The sequence below is a fragment of the Pygoscelis adeliae genome, unplaced genomic scaffold, assembly GCF_000699105.1.
Source record: "Pygoscelis adeliae isolate BGI_AS28 unplaced genomic scaffold, ASM69910v1 Scaffold126, whole genome shotgun sequence".
Taxonomy (NCBI): domain Eukaryota; kingdom Metazoa; phylum Chordata; class Aves; order Sphenisciformes; family Spheniscidae; genus Pygoscelis; species Pygoscelis adeliae.
In genome coordinates this window covers 1,720,260-1,737,960 of record NW_008824896.1, presented here as the reverse complement: position 1 = coordinate 1,737,960, position 17,701 = coordinate 1,720,260, and the positions used below count along the sequence as shown (strand labels likewise).

The following is a 17,701-nucleotide window of genomic DNA, read 5'->3' as shown; positions in this document are numbered from 1 at the left end:
CTCAACCTCCCCTGGAATCAACTGCTTCTGCATAATGCCATGTTGCCTATTGATTCCACCAATTTGCACAGAATAATGCATCAATAAAACATGCAGCAGCTGAAAACAGTGCCTCCGTTACAACATTCACTTTTCCTCTAAGAGGCCCTACTTCAGCAACACTGAGCACAAAAGATCAACACTGTGTTCCAAAATACAGTTACAATACTAAAAGCAGATCTTTTGCCAAACATGTAAAAACAGAATACACAGATGAGGCAATAGTATTTAAGACATCCTTCTCATAGTTGCCTTTTATTACAAGTATCCCAGTACATCCCTGATTATGCTTTAGAACCGAAACGTTTATGTTTTTTCTTAGTGTTCCAGTGCCTTTATGCAAAAAAGAAATTTGCAGTGGTACTAAAATGCCCTAAAATCTGGAATTCTTTTCTATTGTAATTCAGATCCAAGTAAACATCACATTTCATATACAAATTATCTTTATTAACCTTACTAGAATTCCTCCCTCCTTCCGCTCTCCTCATGGCAAGTAAACAGTGATGTTATTGCCTAACATATCCAGGAGAATATCTCATAGAATCATAGAATAGTTTGGGTTGGAAGGGACCTCTAAAGGTCACCTGGTCCAACCCCCCTGCTGTGGGCAGGGACATCTGCAACTAGATCAGGTTGCTCAGAGCCCCCCCCAACCTGACCTTGCATGTTTCCAGGGATGGGGCATCCACCACTTCTCTGGGCAACCTCTTCCAGTGTTTCACCACCCTCAGCATAAAAACTTTCTTCCTTATATCTAGTCTAAATGTACCCCCCTTTAGTTTAAAGCCATTCACCCTTGTCCTGTCGCAACAGGTCCTGCTAATAATGCCCCTGCCCATCTCATAATGGAAAGCTATCTGTTTACAGTCTAAAACTCCTGATTGGCAAACAATTTTGACAACTTGCACGTATCTACAAGATAATCCACAAAGGCTGCCTAGATGTAGCTGTTGTTGAAATAGTTGATATTCCAAGAGAATGATGACTGAATCGGAGCTGGACAGAGAAATCCTCAAGAGTCACTGAGTAAAAGGCAGCATGTAGACATCTCAAAATTTCTATGCATTTTATTGATTTCTGAGTTCTCCAGGTCTTGAACTAAGGTATTTACATGCTGAATTGGTCTAGTCTTGAAACTACTAGAAACTATTTGTATACTTATTATGATAGTTAACCAATATTACCTAAAACAATGCATATGATGAAATGTTGGCTTCATCAAATCTAATTTTTCCCCAACTAACTTCAATGAAATGAGATTTCTCTTAGCAAAGGAACCCTTAAAGCAAGAATTGCCATACCAGATAACTATGCTAGTCTTACCAATAGCCTGAAAAACACCAGTAGTAACATTTTGCATTAAAACAGCAAGTAGGAAGAAAATGAAGGTTCTACATTTGTTTAAAGGATCTTTCTAGAAAATACTATCATTCATTTATACAGAGTGACAGGGTTAGTTTCTTGTAAAGTTGATTCACCTTCTACTTGATATTGTAACTGCATGATTCTACTGGATATAGTAAGTGCATGCTGGAACAAGGTAGCTGAACCTATCATTACAATTTATATTGCACATCTAACTGGTGATATTTAGACAACAATTTTTAATTACTAATATATTAAACCCAGATGTTTCCATCTTGTAACTGGCCAAAACTTCCATGAAGCTCCGGTTGCTTGAGTTTAATCACTGAAGTAATTGAAAGAGAAGATCGATGCAAAGACTGCGACAGCAGCTGCTATTACCACACCTAAAATAACAAAGGAAATGCATTCAGTGAGTGGCAAGGGCAGCACCGTCATCAGCAGCTAGGGTGTGGAGGGCAGGGTCAAAATGAATGACAAGCGGGAGGAGAAACAGTAAGAGCCACCCCAAAAACTATCTACCACTGCTAAACCTAAATCTAAAGCTACGATGTCAGATAATTAAATTATAAAAGCTCCACATGACATTTCTAATCAGAGCAGGATCCTTCCAGAAATCCAGTTGACTGCATAATTCTGTAGTACCTTAGCCATGTGCTGGCCCATAAAATAATGCACTGACTCTGCACTACTGCTTAATTCTAGGAATCAGACTAGGAAAACTAACAAAAATTTTGCGCTTTAAGGAACTAAAGCTATTAAGTTTTTTTCTTTTCTGCGTGGCACTATATCTACTCTGTAAGTCTCTTTGTAACACAACCGTCATTTTCCTAGTAACATGCTTGTTACTGATGCAGTTGAGAAGATAACACACAAAAAACCCAAAACATTTGAGTGATGATTCAAGGGAAAACATTTTTACATCCAAAGTAAACACATATTTACTGCTACTACCCTTTAATCCTCCAGTTACCATGTTCTACTTCTAAGAATTAATAGAAAACAAAAGTTATTGTTTTGTTGACTAAAGTGTAACTGTATTTTAATACGAAGAGACAGTCAAAACTCACAGCAAAGAGGACTGTACTAAGTGTAGACAGATGTACGAGAGCTGGATGAAGGAGTATCATGAGGAAGTTGTATTTGAAAGAAGAGTTCTGTGGCTGGTGTTCCCTGAATTATTGAGGCTGACAATTAGCACCCAAGCCTGTATGTATTTGTCAGCTTCGGAAGAAGATTAGCGAGTTACTAGCCAATTTATGGATGCCTACTTGACAAAGCCATTCAACTGTGTTATTTTTTTTTTTGAAGTACAGAATTATAGAAGTGGTGGCTCTCCAAAAAAGAAATAAAGCTACACGAGCCTTTTGTATTGACTTGTAGGCTGAACAAATGCAAACACTGGTGGTGTTCCAATAGCGAGCTGTGGTTCTTTCTTCCCCAGAAACACCCTGAACCTACAACACTGAAATGGGGACTCATTTTGAAAGTATTCTATTAGTCTCACCAGTTTATTAATAATGCTGTGGAAGCTAACAGTACTGAAAGGGCCCATTATAGTTTCTGGATTGCCATAGCAAAATCAGGGAAGTAACGTACCCATATTTTGTTGAAGTTTCAACAGCAATGTTCCTTTTGTCAGTTGTTTCTGTTGCGTGTCATCCATGTTGTCAGTAACTGGACAAATATTAACTGCATGGAAATCAAGTGCAGAAGTAAATACCAGGTGAAAAGCTAACAGTTGTGTTTTACAGTTGAATTAATGCAAAACGGCAAGAACTTCATATAAACTTTATAAAGTACATTTATGGTAGAAAAAACAGTTTATTGCAGTAGAAATGGTACAGTACTATAGTAAACTATTCTATATGGCTGGAAGAGTAAAAATAAAGAGAAAAAAGACATTTGGGAAGGAGTTCCTCTTCCAAAACTCATTTTCCACACCCTGGTTCCAGAGTAACATACCCAACCCCCTTTACATAACCTCGGGAGAACTTGACTACTCCGAGAGGAAACCACCAAAATGAACCATTAACCACCTTCCAAGATCAAAGTTTTCCTTTCAAAGCCATTTCTCTAGAGTTCAGGCTACATGCAAAACCCACTGCCACTAAGAGAGTGAGGCCAGCACCATTTCCTTACCCAAGAGCTATAAATGCTTTTTTTCGAAGCACAGAAATTCCTTTAAGATCCCCTAAAAATACACTTTCACAGCAGGCATAGAGGACACATTCCTCTTTTGGAACAATTACTAAATCCTTAGACTGCTCAGCCAAGACGTGAGAGAGCTTGACTATTTCCAGACTGGTAGGATTCAAACTCGTATCTATTTCTTTTCCAAAGATTTCCCTAATCACTTGGCTATATCCAGCTTGTTAGAGAGGGGGATGAGAGAAAGGGGGGGCTTAATCTTGAGTCCTGTAGCTGAACTTGTTAATTTGTCCCATACAGGGCGAGCATGCTTTGCACTACACAGTTCAGTGATAAGGCTACTTGATGGTGGTGGGCCAAAGGTTTTCAATTTGCATTCCTGTTTCCAGGATAGTTTGCTAAGGCATCGCTTGTCAAAAGTTCTGACTACAATTCAGTAGCTACTATTGCAGACATCTTCTGGACAAGTAAACTGTAAGAGAAAGTGTTTGCGCTATTGCAGTGAGACCTGGACGTCTTTGGAAAGAACAGAATGGGCATGCCGAGATAAGAAAAAAAGACTAACAGATTGTTCTTGTTCAGAAGATGAAGAACAAAAACCCACAGCAGTTTTAGCAGTCCATGAAATACTGATCTAAAGAAAAACAGATCTCCCATTTCCAGAGTGGGGCTGTCAATCACCTATAAACTACAAATTATATAGTTGAGTAATAAGGCACATGCCTTGTATGATTCATATGAAAATGATTCATGGAAAAGTACTTTCTCTATCATACTATTAGCTATGGGGGAAATGTATAATCTAGATGTGTAATCAGAAAGGTTGTTTCTGTCATCTAAGATGAGTCATGTGCACGATTGTCTTCAAAATCTTAAGTCAAACTTGCACAAGATCTGTTGTTACACAAAAGCACTCAAACTAGACATTTAGGACCTCTCTAGCCATTTTTATCCCTGAACCCACTGATTTTGCATAGGATGTACTACAGCAGAGCAATTAATAACTGTCCAATATGAAACTTAACAGGAATGCAAGATATATAGATACACACATACATATGCATACATTAAGCACAAACATTGCTTTAAGATCTCTCTGCAAGCTGCACATACATGTAAAATAAAAATAAGGACACAACATTTCAGTCCAAGGGGTGCTTTTTTGAAGAGGAATTATCACATATCTCTGAAGCCCACTGGTCCACAATGAGGCCGTGGTTTCATCATTATTTTTTCTGTGCAGAGGAAAACACACCCTCATCCGCCTAAAATATGAGCAGAAATCTTCAACTGGTTTAAATGAATTATTAATTGATGCAAGATAGCTTTTTAAATAAGTACCTTAACTAGCACAGTAAGAGCACCACACTCTCTCCAAACTACTTAATAGAGTTTTCAATTCCCTAAAATAACATAAAACTTTTAGAGAAGTTGACCACTTTTCTTGGGTCACCTTTGAAGTCTAGAACCAGCAGGTTTCTTTCTGCTATAGTTTTGATGAGCAAGTAGGATAGTTTGTGCCCTCTAACTTTATGTTTCTTTGCACCTTCATAAGAACTGTTGCACTTTTCTGAAGGTAACTTTTGAAGCTGCACGAAAGAAGCGCTCTTGAGCTATTTACTTACTGAAGGCATTTATGCCAGACTTGCATTTGAAGCAGCTGTAGTATAAATCACACAAAGAGTTTTCAAAAGCAGATGCTTTCTAGTACCAATTATATGAATCCTTAATTCTTCATTAATTCTTCAATTTGCTAACAAAGATGGGGAAGTGATTACCACTACTGAAGTCTTACTTATGTTTATCCACTCAGGGTATTTAACACACCACCACCACCACCACCACCAAGGAGGAGCAGGGATTTAGTAAAGCCAATCACAAATGCAGAGCTTTCAATTGCTTGTATTAAAGCACTAAATACCTTGAAACTACAGTGTTAGAGCTATTTATATCTTTCAATTATAAATAGGTCAGTTTTTACTTTCTATTTTCCATGTAACAATTTTAAAGCATGACCCAGTAGTGACCTCACTGGAGAGTTGTACAAGGAATCAAGAGAATAAAACTGGAGGATACAGCAGCAGGGGCTGTACTAAGTAAGCACATACAACCGACCTTCCCAAAATACCTTTATTTCATATGTTTTGACTAGAAGCTGCTTAAAAATAAATCTTTTGGCTATACTGATTAGATCCTCTTCTTCTCAAGAGCATATTTTAAACAGCAACAAAAAAAGAAATTATTTGAAAAGCCTGCTCATGTTCTTGAATTTTAAACAATTCTTTTTATCAGCAAACTTTCCCGAGAACTTCACTATGGATAGCACTTCCAGTTAATTCAAGGTTGGTGCCTAAGACCACAGGAATTTTGATACAAACAGAAAGACTAATGTTAAAATTCACTACAAACCAATTTTTATACCATTACTGAATATTGACTATTATTAATAAAGATAGCGCTAAGCTTTGAGAAACAACAAATGCTATCCAAATTGGAATGATGCATTGAAAAAGCCTTTACACAGGGGAAACCTCAAACTCTCTTTATGTCACAAAAACATGTTTACAGTAATACTTAGACACTTCATACCAAAGTACCAATAAAAATAAAATTGCAAAATTAATGCTTTTTCTTACAATGCAGAAAACTTTTCTTACACAGTTAACAGGTCTAATTTCTAAAATGGCCTTCCTGGCATTAATAAAAATGTATAAATAACTTGTGATTTTAATAAACCACAAGTTAATAATGCCATAACAATAATTATCAGAATCAAACAGCCTTGTGCTGATATAGCATTGTTACTGTCATCGCTATTAACAGAACCCATTCTACGGACAAACTTTATGGTGTTCACTGGGACAAAGCCAGTCTCAGGTTTTTCCTGAAATCCTCTTTGTATGTTTTCCCCTTTCCTCTGCTATACACTTACTTTATTTTTTTTTTTAAAAAAAGGAAATAAATCCCACACACCTAACTCTATAACCAGCAAGCTAGAAGAACACACAAACTCATTTTGTGAGCTACCTGGACATCATTTTACACGTATTAATGGCATCAAATCCATATTAATGGCATCAAATCTTTGTGATGCATTGCTGTTAGTCTAATCGTGCTTTCTTCCTACCTCCAGATCATACATCCTTACATAAGCAATAAAGCTAAACTGAATAATCTTCTCTCTCTCCCTCCCACGCCTATCTCCACTGCTACAACAATACTGATTTGCTTCCCTAAGTTATACTAATTCCTTAAAGCTGAGTAATAATTAGCTTTAAGACTATTAAAGTTACTCTTATAATGCAAGAGAGATTTTTTTACTGGCTTTGTTGAGGTTCTTGATCTGTGTACATCTTTTACTTCTCGAGATAATGAGTCAGGTTTAGTTAAAACCTGGGAAAACTGATTCATTTAGAAAGACGTAAGAATTTATGGTTAGCTCTGAAATTAAGAAAGTCAGAAAACCCTCCAAGTAAACGAGTAGGTCAAGCAGGATATCAGTAGTCACAGTTCACCCTACACAGCAAGCTCATGCCTATGTTTTCCATTTTTTGTCCCTAAACACCAACATCAAAAAGTGTCCAAAGTTCTTATCCAAGAATCAGTGCTATTTTTTTTAAAAAATCGAATTATAAAACTGTAACCTGTAGCTCATATTCACATTGGTGGGGGAAAAAAGGGAAGAAAAGAAATCTCTTCCATAAGATCACAGGAAGTATTATTAAATGCATTTCAAGCTACAAATTTGACTCCTACGTTGAAATCAAAGCCATATGGGGGGGACAAACAAACAATCAAACAACAGGAAATTATATAAACCAGAAATATTCAGAAAGTCAGTAACTAGATTATAGCAGAATATCTGTATTAAAAGGAATATAACAGTCTCATAATCAGATCATAAACTTATAAGACATTCAGTAGGAAATGAAAAGCTCTCTCAATTTTCTTTCCATTTCGGGTAAAACACAAAACTTCAGTTTTGGGCACTGCATTTGATACATATATTACAACACTCAGAAGAAGCAAAGGTACTTCGTATTTTTGAAAGAGTCAGGTTCTAGCATGAGAACTTCCTGAAAGACATATTAGACTATATCTGTATTTTTTAATATTTAGCGAAAAAACAGTAGATTCGACTAAAGCTCTCAACTTCTTATTCTAACTTATTCTAAGCAGTAGCAGAACTATTCAGCTCTTAAACCAGCAAAGTTGACCTACTGAAAAAGTAACCAGAATATAAAGCTTTACAGGTTTTTCTTGCAGTTTATTTGCTAATATAGGATAATCCTTAATTCATGTGCAGAGTAATGTATGCAAACCTTGTTCAGCTGAACCATAATTCATGAGCTGCAATCATGCTTGCACAGATAATACAGTGAAAGAGCAAAATATTTGAGAGAAGAGAGAGCTCTGTTACAAGTCAAATACAAAAACTGCAAAGAACCCTTACCACTTTCCACAAATATATTTAAACTGTAATTAGATTGATATAAACCCTTAGAGCTTGGTATGAAGTAAGCCAACTTTAAGCACATCCATATCTGGATAAAACTGGCCTGTGCCATTAGTCAACATTTTCATAATCCGTGATGCAGTCTATCCTGGTTCTCAGATACTGTATTTACCTGTGTTAATTTCCTCTCCTATATGGATATCTTCAGCTTGCACAGATTGATCCAACATCTCAACAAAACGTTCCTGAATTTCTCCAGTGGTCTCATCACCAAACTTATAATCACTGAGCATCACACTGGATCCAGCAACGGGGACAAACAGTCTTTGAGGTAAGACATGATACTCCCTCTCAAAATCTAAAGGAAAAGGGGGGAAAAATACTATCCAAATAAAAGCCTTGCAAGTTATGATAAGATTCCTCATTAATCTCTGACCGTAAGATAAAGCTATTGCAAAAGAACTGCTCAAGGCTTCCATGTAAAAATCCTATTTTCAGGCACGGCTTGTTTAACTGTTACTGTTTTATGAAAGTTTTGGCTGCTATTATACTGATTTATGTTCTTACATTAGTCTCTCCAGAAATACCCAAGAGACCTCCAAAACAGACCATAAAATGTTAAACAGACCTTTTTTCATGTTTAGAATGACTAGCAAAAGAACTCTGGGAAAGACTGCAGATAAGAGTGTACACAGAACAGCATATGATTTCAACACCACAAAGGATACCAAACACTTGGCTGCTTTATGCCATACTTAAAGCCACAAAGTATGGGTGCCACCTAAAGAGGAAACTGAAAACTGCATGCTATTTAAAACATCAAGTTTAAATCACGCAGGTTGGATAAAGTTGGCTAACACCAAAACAAACCACATTATCCTAAAGTAAATGGTAATCCTGAACATGAATCGTTTTTCCTTACACAATCAACCTGTTTCCGTTTCTTTTTTTTTTCCCCTAAAATCACTCCCAAAGATAGTATCTTTTAAAAGGCTTCCCTTTATGTAAGATCTTCAAATTGATATTTCAATTAACTAATAATATTTGGTTTAAAAAAAACCAAAAACAACACAACAAGAGGATAAGTTGATACCATTGCACTGACCCAAAGAAGTTTAAAGAATCACCCAGCATGAGCTAGGAGATCTGGTCTCAGCGTATACCCCCTTAGTTTTTAATATAATCACGATAGGAAGTTTTATTTTCATTAGATCAATTTGCATCGTGTTCTGGCCTCTGCATGGTGCTCTGTTAAATTCAAGCTAAGGCAATTATTCATGGTGTTGAAATAAGATCTACTTCTTTAAATGACACAAACCTTGTAAAATGGTATTTCATGAAGAGAAGTAAGTTCAGGGGGCAGAGACAACACAGATGATATAATTGTATAGTTACTTAGGAAAAAAAAGTCAGGATACTTCTTCACACCATAATCACCACAGACAATGCCATATTTAATTTAATGGAGATGAACTATTGAACTTCAGAGCTCATGTCCACTAGCATTTGTAAGATAGGTGATAGAAGAACAGGGAAGGCCATGTCCAGCTTGTTCTTTGAAACCTACTAAGTTTTAGCATACTTCAATACTAATAGGGATACCATAGAGTGATTTAAAAACAAAAAAGAAAATTAAAAATGTGGAAGTTACAGTTAGAACTTCAGTGACAGGAGTTTCAACTACAGAATTTTTTAAAAATCCAAAGTTTCCGATCAGTGAGAAAGAAGCTGAAATTGCATTTTGTGGTCACGAGAACTGAACACAAACTTTGTGTGAGAGCTGTGATGCCAAATAACATATCTGACAAAAATTCTCACGATTTAAGAAAAAGTCAAGGCTGCCAAATAGAAACTGTGCCATCTGCTTTTTGTTCTGCTCTAACCATACTGGAACTTCAGTACACCAGCACAATTTTCTACAAGAACCAAAATTCACTGCAAATATAAGCTGTTTGTTTATTCTCTGAATTCCTACTTTTTCTGTGAGGTCCTTCATTTATAATGAGATCTTCAAATAGTATTTCACAACGATCACTCAATGTGTTTATTATGTCTCTTTTCAAAGCCTGCAAGGACAAAGCAAAAACATCAGTAATATAAAAGCCATTTGCAAAGCTTTTGACTAGTAAGAAACAACAAAAGAAGTCCTTCACAGGTTTAACCCATGTTGAAAGAATAGTTTTTCCAGAAAATAAAAACTCTAAAGAGAATTTTAAAAAGTCCAATAAAGAGAAGCTAAAGTCAGAAGAATTAAAATCAAAAAAAGAAAACAACAAAACAAAAAAGAAAGGCTGAGGAAAATTTTAGTATTGTTGGAGTAAGAATGGACAACTTCCAGACATTACTATTAAAAACAAACAAAAATAATCACAAGACATTGACTCAGTAAGGAAAAAAAAAAATAATCACTGAACAAATAAATCTGTATTTTCCCACTACACATACAAAAATATAGTCTGTTAATCTTATTAAGAAAATTTGTCACAGCCTAATCACTTTGACAGTTTGTGCAAAGATTCAGAGACCAGCCTTAGCAACAGAAGACATAATCTGCTAAAAGTGAAAAAGGAACCGAATCCATCACACATGCACACAGATGGTTTCTAAAACAATCCATATGTTCAAGGGGATGAATATTTTGACCCCAGTTTAGACAATCTCATTTTGGCAAAGAAAAGTCAGTATGACAAATTTCATCTATTTCAGAAAAAACATTTCTGATGAACTAACAACCTTTTCACTACCTGAATAGCTTCTTTAACTTTTGGCTTGTTGTTATGTATGTAGGCTCTGCATTTCACAGCACCTTTGAGATTTATGGAAGCACTGCAGACCTGGACTGTTGCTGTTGATCTATGACTTGAACCCTGGGACTGAAAAATAAACACGTTTCAGTTTTATCCTGTTACCAAGGCACTTGCAGCATGAGTAACAAAAACAGAACTAGGAAATTAACAGCATATCTTAAGATGTTTACATATAACCTGCTTTCCCTCATAATTTCTATCTCTAAGGTGGTTTTTTTTTAGTTTTGTTAGTTAAGACTGAAAATCTCTCTCCTTTTCCATTATGTAAAATGTATTTACTTTTCCAGACATTCCATTTCTTGTGATTTAAATATTTGTGTCTATAAGACTCCTAAAACTTTTCAGGCAAGTGGCTTGTGGCTAATATTAGTACTGCAATCTAGAAACCTTTTAAGATTATTTTTTTAAACGATGAAGTTTGTATGTTTACTGTATATTAAGCATAACCTATGGTATCCTGAGAGTCATCCCATCAGTCAGTACTAAATTATAAATGCGGTCACATTTAAAACTATATCAAACTGTTGCCTAGAAATATTCACCCTAATTACCAAAACAATGAGTGTGCTGCATAAAGCACTCTAAGACAACACCTGGAAACACAGGGATGCGTAACTTCCACATGAACTGCATAAACTACTTCTGCCAAAATAAAAAGCTTTCCTTTCTCTTAGCAATTAACCATTGGAACAATGTTAACAACGAAATAAGCTGAGATACTCATGAAGTCTTTAAAATGGCATTTTATGCATTTCTAAAAGTTTTGCTAAACATAACTTTAGAGAAACCACAAACTACCTGACAAAACAGGATGGCCTGTGCTGTGCAAGAAGCCTACAAAACAATGCCTGGACACATTTGGATCTTAGGACCTAGACTGGGGCACCTAATTCAGGGTGCTAATTCAAGTCAGCATAACCTCTGGTAGAGAGGAAACTCCCGACACAGATCCGACAGCTCCAGATTATGATTCAGCTCACAAGATCTGTACCTTAATCCAAAACTAGTGACGGAGCTTCTGACGAAAGCATTTAAATAAATGTCCATAGCTAGCCATGGCAAGTTGAAGCATGGGGGTGATTCTGAACTTCAGAATGATGCAAAGTCACCTTGAAATAAATGTACACAAGTACGTACAGGGATCCTACTATCAAATGAATTAGTTTGCGGGACTTCATTTCTATAACCAGTTTTTCAAATTCTCCTTGAAGCTGTACCGTGCAATTCTTAGACAACATGGTTATCACAGCATGAGAATTTCCAAGGACATGAAATACACAGATCTGTCCACAGTTTCACAGTCAGTGTCCATGGGGGAATAAAAAGTCTTAGGACAAAGTAAGGTGGATTTCTAGACAATAACTCAGAATGTTCTTTTATTTTTTATTCTATTTTATAAGATAGCAGAGAGGTTATACTTTACAAACCACAAAATACTTACCAGCTGTGTCAGAACCTTGACGTCAGAAAACTGAGTGCTGGATTGAGTATTTCCTCTTAACTTTTTCTGAGGGGAAAAAAATTCTTTGTGTCGTGAAACAGGAAAAAAAATCTCCCCGAATCAAAATCTCCTCACTATGGTATAAAATGTGCCGTAGTTTATAGTTTTTAAGAGAGAAAAATGGCACATAGAAAAAAGCCATGAGAATATAATTACAAAACTAAAAGAAGAGATGAATGCATCAGTCAAACAATGTGTTTCCACTCTTTGTTAAACATTGAGACATATGTAGGTCTTAGAAATCTCATCATCTACATTCATACCCTACTCATGTTCTTTAATGAGGAGACAGCATACAGAAAATTTTTTAGTCAGACTACACATATAATTATTGCAGTCGCATTGCCAGAGGAAGAAGAGGCAATTTGCAGCAATAAAGATGGGAACGCAAGCAGTCCTGCATTATTAGTTACCTGAAATTGGCCAATTAGATCAACAAATGTTGTACAGAAGACACCTCAGTCAATGCTTTATCACACTGGAGGTTCTATCTACGCATCTATTAGAGTTCAATTCCTTGTTGTCTGGTACTCACCTGCCCTTCCAGTAGTTCTGTATCATCATCTTTAACTTGTCCATTGATCAGAAAAACACTGTCTTCTATCTGTTTTGACCATCGATTTAATCCAGTCTTTAAAAAAAGTGAAACCACAAAAATCTCATAAGAAAGAGGAAAGAGAATTTCACTAAAGGAGGTGGACAGTATCATGCTGAAAATTATAGAAATACATGTTTCAACAGTGACTCCGAGAGAGTTTTAAAGTCTCTGAAAAATCTGTCTATATGTTTTTCCAAAGCCAACTCAAAGCACAGCAGAAGAAAAGCTATCCGTATTTTTTATACTATGAATGTTTCATAGTAACTTCAAGTTACATTTAAAAGAGGAGTAACTGCCGAACATTCTCTGGTGATTAGTCCTACTCCTCTACTCAAATCTTTCTCTCTCATTTAATTTTCAGCAAAAAAAGTAGTGTAGAGACCAACTACAAAACTGGTGCAGCTGGCTAGTTACCTTGGTATTCTTCTCCAAGTCATGGTTGGGTGAAGTAGCAAGAAGTGGAATGTGAATATTAACATTTACTGTGCAGTCCAAAGCTAACCAGGAAGCAGACAGAGCACTCTGATATTTCCAATCTGCTGGTTTAGCTGAACTCTGAGAGCAGAAATAAGCAATAAAGCATCTATACAAAATACTGTATAATTCAGAGATTTTTTTTTGAAACATTACATGTCATGCATTAAAAGCTGTATATGACACACAGGATGATGAGCTTACCTTTGGATCTTGTACATCATAGGTTCGGCAAACTACTCTTTGCTACTTAAAGAAAAAGATCCAGTGGACAGCAAAAAACAGAGTAACAATAATTTGCAATTACTTTGTCCTTTACTTAACTTCTTTGTTGAGCTAATTTATGCTCTGAAGAAAGTTCTCACCTTTCATTAGTGTAAAAAAGTGGAAAAATATTTAACTGTAAACTCCAACTATCATAGTGATGCTGTCCTATCTCTTACAAATGTATTACGATCAATAGGTATTCACAGGGAGAACCACCAATGCACCAATTTGCAATTTGCCCTCGTCTCTCTCACCTCTCTAAAGGAAAACTGCTTTCTCTCCTTGTATTATCTCATTATCAACAGACCCAGCATTCCTCTGCAGCACTAGTACAGATCCCACATGCCCACTACTTCCCCACTCCCATGTAAGTATCATTGGTAACAGCAAGCTAAAGAAGCTATACAGTATTTTAGACGTTTTCCTCAATTTATGCAAATCAAAACTGACTGGGGAAGGCATAATTTGATGCCACCACACACACAAACCTAACAGTAAGAAATTATGGAAATTCTGCAAGGATAAGAAGGTCAATGGTCTTACTCATGGCTAATCAGAAAACTTCATGATTTCAACTTACTGATCTATGCCTATCTGATCTCAAACAGCTTTCCCCTCCCAATTTATCATTTATCAGAAATAACTACAGAAACAAGGTTGGGGTAGCAGCCTCAAGCAATAAAGCTTGCTCATAAAGGATACTTCTTTGTAGCAGAACAAATTTGAAGAGCTGCTCTGTCTGAGACCTCCTCCTCAGCAGGTTTCCAGAGCCTTCTTTTAGTCAAGGACTTCTCCACTGAGAAGATTAACTAAAGATGAAAAAAGTGTAATGAATTTTTCCACAAAAATAATGCATTATAATTTCTGGAAAATAGTCTTGCACTAAAGTTCTAAGGCCGGTTGATATCATAATTATGTATAAACAGGAAATGCAGCTTACATGTCACCAAAATGTCATGTCAAAAGAACATTCAACAAAGATTCATGGGCAACTACTCCAAGGCAAAAGTTGCTTGTGAAATCTTAATTCAGCTCCCTTATAAACTGAACCAAGCAACGTTCACATATTCAACCTGTACGCTTGCCTCCCTACAAAAATATTACAGCTTTATGCCTATCAGTTGAGGATCCAGAAAAACAGCTGTGCAAAGTAGCTACTAATTAAAAAAACCAAATTTTAATTCAGGAATCACTGATCACCTGGACATAGCTCACCTTTTTTTGTTGGCTACTAGTTTCAGTAATCACAACTGAGAGGCTGTTGCATTGCACTGCCAAAACTGAACCTTGGACCTTAGGCTTCAAAACCTAGTCATGTTTAAATCACTTATCATGCCTGCCGTATGAAAACGGTAAAATGAACCTACATCTACAGAACAGAAACTGAATGTGGCAGTAGATGCCCCAATACTGTAATAAAAATGCATTTTAAGTCTGTCAGACAGTAGCACGTTTTAAGTAGTTTTTAAATATAACCCCACACACCTAAGTCAAATACCACTAGTTCTATACAAGATATTCCTTTTAAAGGAATCAGAACTATAGAACTTTCACTATTGTAAACATCTCTAATCTGATCAGTTCATTCAGACAAAAAAGCTAACATGCTACCACTACTAACAACTGTGCCACAAGGATTTAGCTTAATATAAACCCTGAAAATGTTTTCCTTAAGCTAGAATGTCCACTTTCAGTAAATACAGTAAGACTTGCCATTGCAGTAGCAAACATCACAAGAAACAGAAAGTTAGCAAATACAAGCTGTAGTACAGTCCCACAGGACAGTGATTTCTGAGGTTTCAGTCTCAAAACCATACATCAAACCAGAACATTTGTGCTTTTAGAAATAAAGCAACAAAACAACCATATATACTCAAAACAATGATAGAAAATTATTCAGCTACACACCTAAAGCTATTCCTGTCTTTCCACCAGGAAGTATACTTACCTTGCGTAAAGCATTTTGACTATCTTTTGACAGTTCTGGAGTTGCAATAATAAACACACCAAGAACTAGTAAGCCTCCAGGAAGCATTCTAGAAACCTTAAAAATAGAAATGAACACGTATTAATAGGAATCAGAGATCTAGCAACCATGTAACTTGATATATCAAAAATTTCTAATGAGACAAGTATGCATCAAGAGCAGAAATGAAATAAGCAAGACTGTTTTTCACTTACAGGTTCCTCTGAAATGTAGGAACACAGTACCTTACAAATTTTCTCACTTCAGTCCTATCAAGTCTCTGTTTCATCATAAACTTTGAAAACAATACAGATATTTTGGTTTAAAATATCTGTGCCTAGCATGCTTAGGAAGGTTCTTTTACTTTGAGAAAAAAGCTTGAGATTACACAAGCGATGACATAGTTTTTGTAAGTCTTATTTCCCTTCTGTTCCTCCCACCCCCTTCATTAACTCATACTGTGCTACCTGACTGGCATGTGTAGTTATCCATTCTTCATCAATGGATGCCAGTTTTGAAGGACTGATGCCGTCTTCCTTCTGCTCTTCCTTCGGAGGTGTTCGAACAGCCCAAATTACGTAGTCTCTTTGCAGGGAACACTTTCAAAAACATCAATATAAGCAAATACACCATGAGGTTGATATCAAGTCTGAAAATATACTGTGTAATATAATAACTGTGAGGTCTGCTTTACAGTAGGTATCATTAAACTCTATAGTAATCTGTTCCAAAATTAATTCCTTCATGAATTTGCCTTTCCCTTAAAACCTTATTTAGTGATAAGTTTTATCTGCAAGATTTTAATTTCTTTTCTGTGTGTCATATCTTTCACAAAACAATTTTTAAAATACTTAAGTAAGTTGGTTGACACTGCGAACCCTTTACAGAAGTCCCTTCTGGTCATACTACCACCCTCCGGCACTATACAAGCTCAATGTGATGTTAATGGACTTATCCCAGACGATTAAGGCCAAGGCAGTTTTCCCCTATTAACATGAATGAATGGAAGAGACTTCAAATATTTCACACTTACCTGCCCTATTAACAGGCCAGTGACATAAGGCTTTAATTTTGTGCTGAGGTCTGAAAGATACTGCCCAACAGCTTCCTCAACAAAGTAAGTTCTACCCATTGCTGCAGGTTTAACCTTTTGTAGTTTCAACCTACAAAACAAATAATGTATAGTCAAAGAAAGTATATATACTACACCGGTTACCGACAAGAACAGGCTCACACAAAGATCCTGCATACATTAATACTTTATCTGTCAACAAAGGTTAGTTAAGTAGCTTTACGATCTGCAAGTTTGTTTTTTTAAATGAAAAACATAACTCTCTCTAATAGAGGAAGAAGTATGTGACCCCTATTTGAAAGAAAACTATTTTAAATACCTGTCCCTGAAATGACATGGCAAGTTGTGCAAGCAAATGCTAGGAAAAACACATCTCCAAGCAGGAGTTTCTTGCTGCATCATGTTTCATTGGAGGCCAGAACGTAAAGTGTGCATTTTTGTATTCACATTCCTCTTTGAGGGACTTGCTAAATTCCACACTTGTACTTAAACGTGCCATGTACAATTTTCATTCCAATTCCTAAGGCATTAAAAGTACAGCATCTGTGGACTATCCAAAAGGCCATCTTTACAGCTCCCAAGGGTTGCCTTATGAATCCAGGACATGGGGACTGCCAGACACTCCTCCCTTCCATGCAGACCTATTCTGAAAACGGCTTCATGCATTGAAGACTTTCACAAAAATTAACTATGAAAACGCTGGAGCCAAAGAGCACATGGTGATGAAGCAAAGGGCATTCCGAGTCACTGCAAAAGGTCTGCTGGAGAAAGCGGCACAGAGATGGCGGAGCTAAAGCTCTGGACCAGGGCGAGGAGGAAGGCTGTCACGCACCTCACCTCAGCCCACACGGCCAGGCCAAAATCACCTCTGCATCCGCCTGTACCCGCACTTGAGCCCGGCCCACAGCTCGGCGGTCGGTCCCGCACAGCTCCCCCACCGCCTCGGGACGCGAGCCACCCTCAGCGCTCCCCCCACTACCCTGACGGGCGGGGCCACCCCCCGGG

The 17,701-nt window shown here is 36.8% G+C and overlaps 2 protein-coding genes across 2 annotated transcripts in view; one reads left to right on the top strand and one right to left on the bottom strand.

The window, feature by feature from the left end:
- Positions 1 to 790: 790 nt before the first annotated feature.
- Positions 791 to 16,781, bottom strand: LOC103917505 (chromosome unknown open reading frame, human C1orf27). Its single transcript, XM_009324649.1, has 13 exons — positions 16,658 to 16,781; positions 16,092 to 16,223; positions 15,607 to 15,702; positions 14,361 to 14,467; positions 13,596 to 13,632; positions 13,332 to 13,472; positions 12,855 to 12,950; positions 12,260 to 12,325; positions 10,756 to 10,884; positions 9,987 to 10,077; positions 8,184 to 8,369; positions 3,004 to 3,096; positions 791 to 1,790 (listed from the first exon to the last, which is right to left on the bottom strand). Exons 1-13 carry the CDS (start codon positions 16,754 to 16,756, stop codon positions 1,723 to 1,725), a joined length of 1,341 nt encoding a protein of 446 aa, XP_009322924.1. The 5' UTR covers positions 16,757 to 16,781; the 3' UTR covers positions 791 to 1,722.
- A 696-nt stretch (positions 16,782 to 17,477) lies between these two features.
- The window catches only part of TPR (translocated promoter region, nuclear basket protein), a 45,568-nt gene continuing 45,344 nt past the window's right edge, over positions 17,478 to 17,701 (top strand). The window contains exon 1 of the mRNA XM_009324661.1: positions 17,478 to 17,576. Coding sequence (XP_009322936.1) covers positions 17,478 to 17,576 — 99 coding nt within the window. The remainder of the gene's footprint in view (positions 17,577 to 17,701) is intronic.

Coding starts and splice junctions, on each gene's coding strand:
- LOC103917505 (XM_009324649.1), bottom strand. CDS start 16,756: ATGGGTAGAACTTACTTTGTTGAGGAAGCTGTTGGGCAGTATCTTTCA. Junction 15,703..16,091: donor TAACTACACATGCCAGTCAG/GTAGCACAGTAT, acceptor TCTATTTTTAAG/GTTTCTAGAATGCTTCCTGG. Junction 10,885..12,259: donor TCAAGGTTCTGACACAGCTG/GTAAGTATTTTG, acceptor TTTATTTTTCAG/TCCCAGGGTTCAAGTCATAG.